Source organism: Ixodes scapularis, unplaced genomic scaffold, assembly GCF_016920785.2.
Source record: "Ixodes scapularis isolate PalLabHiFi unplaced genomic scaffold, ASM1692078v2 PGA_scaffold1__304_contigs__length_218370807, whole genome shotgun sequence".
NCBI classification, from domain to species: Eukaryota; Metazoa; Arthropoda; class Arachnida; order Ixodida; family Ixodidae; genus Ixodes; species Ixodes scapularis.
In genome coordinates this window covers 120,339,020-120,349,335 of record NW_024609846.1, presented here as the reverse complement: position 1 = coordinate 120,349,335, position 10,316 = coordinate 120,339,020, and the positions used below count along the sequence as shown (strand labels likewise).

General features: G+C 44.5%; 1 protein-coding gene across 1 annotated transcript; it reads left to right on the top strand.

Annotated features, from left to right (window-relative positions):
• The first annotated feature begins 3,113 nt into the window (after positions 1-3,113).
• On the top strand, positions 3,114-3,767 carry LOC121835804. The gene has a single exon (XM_042290310.1). It carries the CDS (start codon positions 3,114-3,116, stop codon positions 3,765-3,767), a length of 654 nt encoding a protein of 217 aa, XP_042146244.1.
• Positions 3,768-10,316: the final 6,549 nt, after the last annotated feature.

Sequence of the window (10,316 nt, the reverse complement as noted above, 5' to 3'; positions counted from 1 at the left end):
AGCATCGGAAGCAGACGCCGATACGGAGCCTGCTTTCGATGCTAGCTGCGCTGCTTTCCTCCGGTGCTGCGCTTTCGTAGAACTTTCGCCAGGTCCTCGAAGATGAGGCTTCCGTTCACGCCGGATTTCAAGAATCTGCTTCGTCGAAAAACTTCAATCAAGCACGGAATACCACCCACCCTACAGTGTACTAGATCTACGACTATTTTATGGCAGCCTGCCACCATTGCGCTGTCCGCCATATTACTATGATAGCTAGAGATAATAAAACTCTACCAAAAAGATGGCCGACCGTGGCCATATTCCCGTCCATAGGCGGAGCTGCAGTGGTCAAACGCGATCCAGCAAATAGACATAGAGATCAGTGGTCACTAACGTCAGGAATTCGTTCTAAGCGGTATTTGTTCAAAGCATGCAAATCCTTGCATCCCACCTTTAAATATACGTATTATGCTAGTTTAGTATTGATGAGTTGGGGCATAAAAAATCGCACAATAAGAATTCTTCCTTTCGAGTTCGAGACTGAAGGTCTACGGCGACCTTCTTGAATGTATAAAATATTCGGGTGTGCGTGTATATTTTAAGTGCTCGTAAATACACACGAGTATGTCGCTCGGAAACTATACTACAACAACCTTCGTGGACGTCTTAGAATAAAGCCTCGTAGACACGGAGAGATTATAAAACGAGATACGAAGATCAATTTTTTAAATGAAAGTTTTCTTAAAAACTAACAACTTTTTTATTCGTGAAGTCGCCTCGTTAATATGAACCCCGTTAATATGGATACGCCGCTATATAGACATCACTTTCGGGGACAAACTTGGAAAATGCATGCATTTTTGTCTGATTATTATGGACAACTCACATTATGGGGAACTTTTTACGGGAACGGAGGTGTCCACATTAACGAGACATCACTGCATATGACTAAAATTTGGTTTTAGCACTTGTAGTGTGCCTGCTAACTTCTGTAAGACGTATTTTGTACGATGTGTGACTGTCTTTTGTAGCAGTGCGACATGGCAGTCTCGGACATCAGACACAATTACAAAACCTTTTTTTACTAGTAAAGTCGAGTCATACCCTCCTCTATACTCCCAAAGCCTGGCAGTTCGACGACGGAGACAAAGAGTGCCCGGTCGCAGATTTGGAGCGCGAGGATCTGGTAGCAGAGAGCATTTCTCGGGAAACCTGGTATTCAGCGCACAGCTTTTGCAGCGGCGAGGACCCAAAACATGGTTTTCAAACCCGACGAGAAAAGAAGCGTTAGCGCGAGGAACGCGAGGAGCACGTGCGGACATTCCGTCGCTCGGGAGAAGTGTGCTTCAGCGTCTCGCCGCAGCGGGGCGCCCGTCACGTGGCTCTCCTCTCATCCGTTGTCTGCCGCTCTACCTTTTCATTTTCGGCGGCCGCTTTTCGTGGTGATCTGCCAGGCTTTGTCAGTATATAGAGGAGGCTATGGTCGAGTATACAGGGGATCTCGGTATACAGCCTTCCCAAGATGGTTTGCACCGGCATGACCTGGTCGTGGCCATTTAATCAGGTTGCAGTATAAGGCCGCGGCCCCACTGCCAATACATCGTCCAAAAGACAGTCGGTAGACACTGCCTCAGGCACGTTTCTTTTCTGTACGACGGTCCTGCCATGTTGGTCGTACGAAATCTGTCTTTCAACATGTTTAAAGCGTACAACATATATGTATGAAACTTTCCAACATGCTATAGGTATAGTGTGGCTCTGCCAACCTAAGGCCATTTGAACCCCTATGGTCACTGGATGAGTACATTTCCTTCTATAAATAGAATTCCCGTTCAGCTTCCAACGGCCGAGTGATACACCAAAATTGAACGATGGGGGTGGTTTTCTCGTCGTCCGCTGGCGGCAGCTCGGCCGCCTTATGTTTCTCTCGTGCCGTGTCCGTTGCCTGGAGACGGAGAGGCACTTGTCGTCGGGGACATCGGCCCGGCCGGACCGCGAACGTGAGTACCGCTCGCCCATTTGTCTCGTGCCGCAGACCGAAAAACGCGTCGTAGAATAATATGTCTTTTGTCAAAATAAGTCGTCTGCTTCGCAAACGTTTGTGAGATTAGCTGTCGAAGGAGTCACTCGGCAAGTGAGACGTTTGTTTCTGAATTTGGTGCGGGAGGCACACGGATTCGTAAGGGTGCACATGGACAAAGGAATTCACGCATCGCGCTTTGAACACAGTCGTGAGGCAGAGAGCGACGTCGAAGCGGATCGAAACGCCTGTCGTTAACGTCTTTGCGTGTCACTTCGCGTCAACAGAGTAGATGTATCGAAGAAGTGTGGTTGGTCTTGAAATGTGATGGGCTTTGTGTCTCCACTGAAAGGAGAATACGGGGGGGGGGGGGGGGGGGGGCAAGTGCTTTCGCCGGTAGACTTTCAGTAGTATGACAAAAAAATGTCAAATTTACGGCGATGTACACTATGCATGAAGGGAGCACACGTTCGAGCTCATTGACCAAACGAAACCATCGGCAGGCGCGCCAATAGCAAGTAAAGTTTCGAAGAGGGGGGTTGCTGAAGTGCCTCTGGTATTTTTATTGTCGAAAATAACTTCGTTGAAACAAACTAACGTAGTTTCTTAATTATTTTTTTAATCTTTTTAAAGAAGAGACTTAGAAGTGTCTAGCTTGTGGAGAAAAAAAAAAAGGGGGGGGGGGGGGTAGTGGTTATTTATGGTGAAAATTGTGCACGCGTTTCAATAGCTCTCCAGCGATCAGTTGGAACAAAGACGAACTGATCACTAGAGTGTGATGTAAGTGTAAGTAATAAATAACAATAAACCAAAATTACACCAAGTACTTTCAATTGTAACTTTGCAATAAATTTGCTACGCCAATAAAATTTTATTTTTATTATTATTATTATTATTATTATTGTTATTATTATTATTACTAGATACCGAATGAGATGCGAGATCTCATTCGGTATCTAGTGTAGAAGCGTCGCAAGCTACGAGTGGGGGTGCTACTGCTCTAGATGAGGTGAACAAGAAGCTAGACATGTTGTTGTCTATTAAGGCAAGCGTCGAAAAGCTGCTTCCATTACCAGCCAAGGTAGATGAACTGTTGTCCCTAAAGCCTGCAATGGCAGAGCTTAAAGTTCAGGTTAACGAACTCCAGGCCTCGGTTGATTTCTGTTCCTCTCAGTATGACACAGTATTACAAACGGTCACGAACAACGAAGCAAGAATCGAACAACTTGGTGGCGAGCTTGCGGCTACCAAGGAAGTTGTTCTAGAGCAGTCGAACACCATCCAACAACTGCAGAGCGACTTAAATGATATGCAGACTTTGCTGTGCAAGTCAACTTTAGAAATTAGCGGCATACCGTTTAGCCAAAACGAAAATTTGGGTCTCGTTGTCAATAACCTTGCAGAGAGACTTGATCTGCCACCCTTGCAGCAAGCGGATGTCAGTGAACTATGTCGCCTGTCGTCTAAGAAGGGTTCCACCGCTCCCATCCTGGTTAGATTCGCGTCCACAGACGTTAGGGATAGATGGATGGCCTGCCGTAGCCGGCTGAGAGCACTGCCCTCCCCTGACGCTCTCTCCAAGGTCTTCTTTAACGAGCACTTGTCTCGAGTAGGCAGAGAGCTGTTCTGGAAGGCGAGGGTGAAGGGGAAGGCCAATAGCTACAAGTTTGTTTGGGTGAAGTATGGAAAAATTTACGCTAAGAAATCCGAAAACATGGACTCAATTCGAATCAACTCTGTTCAGGATCTAGAGAAAATCTGCTAGACTCTATTCAGGATCCGGATAAAATCTGCCAATTTATGGCTGTATCTTTCGAAAAGTGTGATAATTTCGCAGAATTTAAAAGGCTCCTTGTTACTCCTTTCCGAGCGTTTTCAGTTGTCCACGTTAATATCAGGAGCTTAAGGAAACACTGGGAACTTTTCAAGGTACTGGTTAATGAAGTGTTGTCTCGTATTGACGTGTTCGTGTTAACGGAGTCTAACGTCCCAGAAGAACTCAGGGATCTGTTTCAGCTGGCCGGATATAGCCCCTTTTGGTACTCCCGTCCGTTTTCGTTGGGAGGGGGAATTGTTGTTTATGTTAAAAGTGAGTGGTCGGTAACGAGACTAGATGTCTCGCTTAGTTATGCAGAATGTATTTGCTTAAAAATAGGGAACACTTCGCATTCACTAGGGCTCTTTGCCTGCTATAGACCTCCTTCTATGAGTATCAGGCAATTTCTTCAAGAGCTTACGGCGGTCCTGACGGAGAGCTGGAGTCAGGGTTTATTTTTTATCGTAGGGGATATCAACATAGATCTGTTAAAGGATCATAAAACCGAGGTTTGTGACTACCTAAATACTCTAGCTACCGCGGGTCTTGAAAGTGCTGTCAGCACACCTACCAGAGAAGAAGTGGTGGCCGGTAGGCTGGTGTTTTCCTGTATTGACCATATCATGCTCAGAACTCTAGACGCAACGGTGACATCGGCGGTAATTTCCGAAAAGCTGGCTGACCATTACTTTGTCGGGTGCCAACTAGTCTGGCAGGATGTTAAGGAAAGTCCGGTTGCCGATCGGCAGACAGTTCAAATTACTGATAACAAGATTTTGGACAGTCTGGTTTCATCCTATGATTGGAGCTCTCTTCTCGAATCAGCTTCGTCTTCGAATGTTTACTTTAAATTCGTGGAGGTGCATAACTCTTTTAAGGTTAGAGCTCAGAGAACAGTAACAGTTAAAAAACGAAGAACAGACCGGGTTTGGTTAAGCACAGACATCTTGATCGCAATCACAAAGAAGGAAAGGTTATGGGCGCGCTGTAAGCGAGCGCCGAGTAATGACGTCCTGCGTGCTGAATTCCGTGCGGCTAGAAACAGAGTAAACGCCATGGTTCGCTCTGCTAAGCGAATTCATTTTCATACGCAATTTTCCGAAAACCGTTTCAATATTGCAAAGACTTGGTCACTTGTCAATGAGCTCCGAGGCCACCATTGCCAACGCTCACTCGATGAGGTCTTGCTCAAGAATTTCGGGGACAACAACATAGAGACAGTTAAAAATTTTAGCAATTTCTTCGCTACTCCGTCTGAGCAATCTACGGTTGACTGCGTTCAGAATGTAACCTTAAAAGAGATAGTCAGCGCCTCCGCCTTCCTTTATGACATAGACGAAGAAGGTTTACGGTCGGCCTTGTTTAGTATTAAGAGGTCTAGATCACCTGGCGTTGACGATATTAGTGTAGGTTTCCTTCAAAGGAATTTCGAGTCTTTAAAGTGTGTACTTCTTTATATGATCAACGGCTTCATTCAGCGTCGTGCGGTTCCGGAAGTTTTAAAAACTGCTATTGTTAGGCCAGTGCTAAAGGGTGGCAAACCAACTGTAATTGGTAATTACCGCCCCATATCTATTCTGCCTGTTGTAGGACATTTATTAGAGAAGCATCTTGTTTCGATGATGACTAGTTTTTTAGACAAGTACCCAATTGTACCGGAGACGCAATATGGTTTTGTGCCAGGTAGAGGCACGCAATTGTTGTTAGATGACGTTGCCGATTATATAAACTCCGCTTTTGATGATAACATGTTTTGCTGCGCTCTTTTCTTGGATGTGTCAAAGGCCTTCGACACCGTGAACCACTCCGTCCTGCTGCGTAAGCTTTTCAAGGCGGGTTTTAGGGGGCCTTTTTTTTATATGTTGTCTAATCTGCTTTCCGGTCGCTCGCAGCGTGTGCGGGTGGGGCACGAGTTGAGCGCCGTGCGCTATCTGAAAGTAGGCGTTCCTCAAGGCTCGTTGTTGTCACCTTTGTTATTTAATATCTACGTCAGCGATCTTCCCTCCGCCATCGAGAGTTGTACCTGCTACCAGTATGCTGACGACACTCTGCTGATATCTCGGCATATCGATTTTGCGAGAGCCCTAGACATTTTACAAGCCAATGCTAATAAAGCAATGGATTGGTACTCTGCAAATCTTTTAAAGGTGAATGTGGCTAAAACAAAATTGATGTGTTTTCGAAATCCGCTGAAACACGGTTTCGTAGAAATGCCGTTTTTCCTTCATGGTATAATGTGCGACCCCTGTACTTGTGTCCCGGTTAAGTGGGTGGAGACCACTAAGTACATGGGAATTTTTTTTGACCACGACATGTCTTGGAATAATCAGTTGGCATATATATGTAGAGTGTTACGGAAAGTGGCCTGTATGCTTTATAATATTAGAATCTTTGTTCCTTTTCATGTTCGAAAAATTTTGGTCTATGCCCTGGCATACAGTGTACTTAGGTACGGGATTACGGTGTTTGCGCACAGTAGTGGACAGTGGCATGCTAAAGTGAACTCCTTGTTGAAAAGTGTTTTGAAAAGTGTGGCGTACAATTCAATTTTCACAGACAGCACGAACATTTTCAGTGACCTTGAGATGCCAAATTTTTTTTCTCTACTTCGACAAACAGTCATACTTCGCTATTTTTGGACGAATCAGTTTAAGATTTTGCACGAGCCGTCTCGCACGCTAAGGAAAACAACCCGTTTTATGCGGCCTCGTTGCTTTACGAGGTATGGGATGAGAACCCGTGATTACTATGTTCCGGATATTTTCAATGATCTTCCTGAATGTGTTTTCTCTTTCGACTCTAAAACTAAGGTTAAAAGGTGGCTTCGTTCTTTTATGGTCGATTCAGGGTAGGTAGTCATGGGTGTGTAGAAGACCATATGTTAGTTACGTAGGTTAGGTGTGTGTGTGTGTGTTTTTTCTCTTCTTTATTTTCTGTCTTTTTTTGTATTTTTTATTTTTTTATTTATTTTTTTTCGTTGCCTCTGCGCTTTTGTAACATGCTGATGGTGAGGTTGAAGGGTTCCAGTCCCACAAGCCATTTAGGCTTTGACTGACCCGATTTTTTACTGTAATGTGGATGTTGCAAATAAAATTATTATTATTATTATTATTATTATTATTATTATTATTATTATTATTATTATTATTATTATTATTATAAAACGAAGGTTGCTGTATTGTACGTTTCCAATAGCCGCTCGCACTGCGACAAAAAAAATTCACGTCTCTTTTTTTTTTTTTTTTTTGCTGCGAAGCATTAGCTTAGTTAATGGCTTGACAGTTTTTCTCCCTCGAAGGAATCTCTCAGGGGACATGGTGCGCAGCACATTGCGCACTCAAATCGTCATCCTCACGGGACCAGTGAATATGTGGCACAACGTTTCGCTGTACCACTCGTTTCGCTGTATGTGCCAGAAAACACGTCGCAGCTTGATCCCAGCTTGATACAAAACACTATCTGTGTCTTGAGATTTGACCAGCTCGCGCCGTGCTCATTTGTTCGTGTGTGTTTAGCATATTTGTTCGTACACAGCCTTTCGATCATCTCCAAAGCCACTTTAGTCTGTTTCCCATAGTGCAAGTTTTGGCAAATCGCAGTGCGATTTCCGCCGTTAAACAAAACAACGCTCGTGCTGCAAAAAAAAAAAAAAAAAAAAGAAAAAAAAAAGATCGTAGAAACCAGTTATAGTTCGTGTTGTGTCTACACGCTCTATGTCCCACGAGACTGAAAATCGCAGTGATTCTTTACAAACAGTCGCTTCATATACAAGAGCCTTTTGACGGTGCTCCCGCTGCTCGGAAGCCCAAATTCTTCAGCCTGAGCGGCACGGCGGCCATGCGGCGCCGGCGTTGCAAGCACCCGCGACAAAGGCGGAGGGACGAAAATGAGAATCGATGTTGCGAGGTCTATGTTTCCATCACCCGCGCGTAGGTAACATGAAGATGTAAATAGAGATTGAGCGACAAAAATGAGAAGCCGCTGTCGATTTCTGCCAACTCGTACAGAGAAACAACACGCGTTCTCTGCTAAAAATAAATGAATTGGAGGAAGAATATTGTCGAAGCCTCGGAAGAAACATAAGGGAACAAGAGTAGCTATAGGCCCTTCACTGGCCTTAAGTGTACGATCAGCCTTACCATGTGACTTTCTTTAACGGAAAACACAGTGCGGAAAGTAAAAATTACTGGACTCTCCAAGTTTTAGAAAATGATGCCGAAATCGCTGCTGTCGCTACGCTGGTTCTCGAGGAAATGCGTTAGCACTTGGCGCGGGGGGTTCCGACTCAGCGAAGTATGGGAATTCTAACCTCGCAACGGTCCGCATATTGTTGTGTTCGAAGAGCCAGTCTGTTCTCGCGGGCGCCGGAGGTTTCGGATACAGCCACCAAAGCTTCCCTCAATCGCCGCCCACGGTCCCCATACTGTTGTCTGGGAAGAGCCAATCTTTCTCCAGGATGTCGGCGGTTTCGCGCAAACAGCGTCGTCGCTGCGACTCGGATTTACATTGTGGCGTACGTTGCGCATATTGAGGAAACGCGGTGCCATCGTAAGAGGAATGCGCGTCAACAGCGGCAGGTCATTAGAATTGTGCGAGAAGGCTCTCTCACTCCTACGTACGAAGAAAAGTGAGCGTAACGAGCCAACACCTACTAGATAAAAAAAAAAGAAGCTAAGATCTGAATTCATTTGCGTCACCAAAAGAGACCACTGCAGAGTGCTGATTGGACCCGACTGCGGCTTCATCGTTCGGCTGGGACTCGGGTTACCGCTGATTGGATACGAGTTGCAGCCGAAAGCTGACGCAGCACTCGCGTCCAATCCCTGCGGCGGCCCTTTGCAGGTGACGCACGAAAATTCGGCACTTAGGCGATTTTTTATCTACATGGTGCTGGCGCGCCTCCGCTCCATGTCGACGCTGACTCCACCTATCTGTTCTCTCAGTATTGAGGGGACGTGCCTCTGTTAACCCGCCCTTCTTCCGTGTCATGTGTGAATTCATTGCTGCTCCAGTTTCATCAAACAGCCCGTCCCGCTACCTTTTTATACATTTTGCAAACAGTTTAGTATTTTTGCTTTCGTTCAAAAATATCATTGTCTTTTTTTTTTTTTTTTTTTTTTAGAGCTCAGCTTTTAGGCGTTCGTTTCCGGCTTGAGCGGCGTCGCCGTCGCCGTCGCAGTCGCCGTAACCGCGCGCTGCATTATGGGACGTGTCCCATGATAACGTCACACGTGACATCACATGTGATGTCACGAGGTTAAAACTTTCCCGCTAAATTTGACGGGAAATTTTTCCGGTAAATGTAGCGGGAAAATTTGTCCTCTAAATTTAGTGGGAAAATGTCCCCGGTAAATTTAGCGGGAAATTTTTACCCTCGTGACGTCACACGTGACCATCCCCTTCTCCTCCTCAAGAGCTGTGCCCTAACTCGGCATTACAAAAAATTTTAAACGTTTTTTTTTTTTTGTTTTTTTTTTGTTTTTTGTTTTTTTTTGATCGGAAGTTAACAATACGTGACTTACATTATCTGATAGTTATGATGGGCGTGTATTGCAAAGTTTTCAATACGTATTTATTGATATAACTTAGCATTCAAGTGTTTAATATAACTGTCGGGACAAACATTGGTGTTAGCAGGATGCGCCAGCTGAACGAAGGAAGAAATATGCAAGACAGAGAGAGTCACAAGGAACATACACACCCACTCCGCTGGTGCGTGTGTATGTTCCTTGTGACTCTCTCTGTCTTGCATATTTCTTCCTCCGTTCAGCTTCCGGAAAACATTTGTGTTTTTATTTCACTTAAAAATATTTATTTATTCATTTATGTATTATATTATTTATTTATTTTAACATTGCGTATCTTCGGAATGTTTTTGGCCAAGTAAGTTGGCTCCGTTGAGTGCGCTTCCCACGCAACAGTTTAAGCACGCGGAGAAGCGACATATACAGAGTAGTCAATCTGCGCGCTGCGAAATTCGTACTCTCGGGACTTTTTTGGCGATGTGTGGCATGGTAACCACTGAAAACTTCATAGGTTTTGCAGTAGGGTAATGTTCTTTTCACTTAAAAAATAGAGCCTAATCTTGCAATCAAATGCATAATATGCAGTGCCGCGTTTTAACACGCTGCGTACGTCTGATAGCTGTTTTGTTTGTTTTTCTGCGATGTCCAGACTTGATAACAACGAAGATGTTCCTCGGACATATAAAGAAAATTCTCTGTATGGCTGGGTTTCTCTACAGCCTTAGTTTGTATGTCAAAATCACACTTACTACCTCCATGTAGACCTACAATTTTTGAGGACATGGTAAAGAAAGAAAGAAATAGCTTTGGAATCCTACGACCGTCATTATAGGAAGAAAGACCCCAGGCAGTGTATGCAGGCAGTCTTTTGCGTGATTTATTATTGGTCTAACAGCTGCTTAAAAAACATTTATCATAAAAAAAACTAAAAAAAAAAAAATATTATTTCACAAACTTAGTTGTAAACTCCGGA

Excerpts from the sequence above, each read along its gene's own strand:
- LOC121835804 (XM_042290310.1), top strand. The coding sequence starts at position 3,114 with ATGGCAGAGCTTAAAGTTCAGGTTAACGAACTCCAGGCCTCGGTTGAT.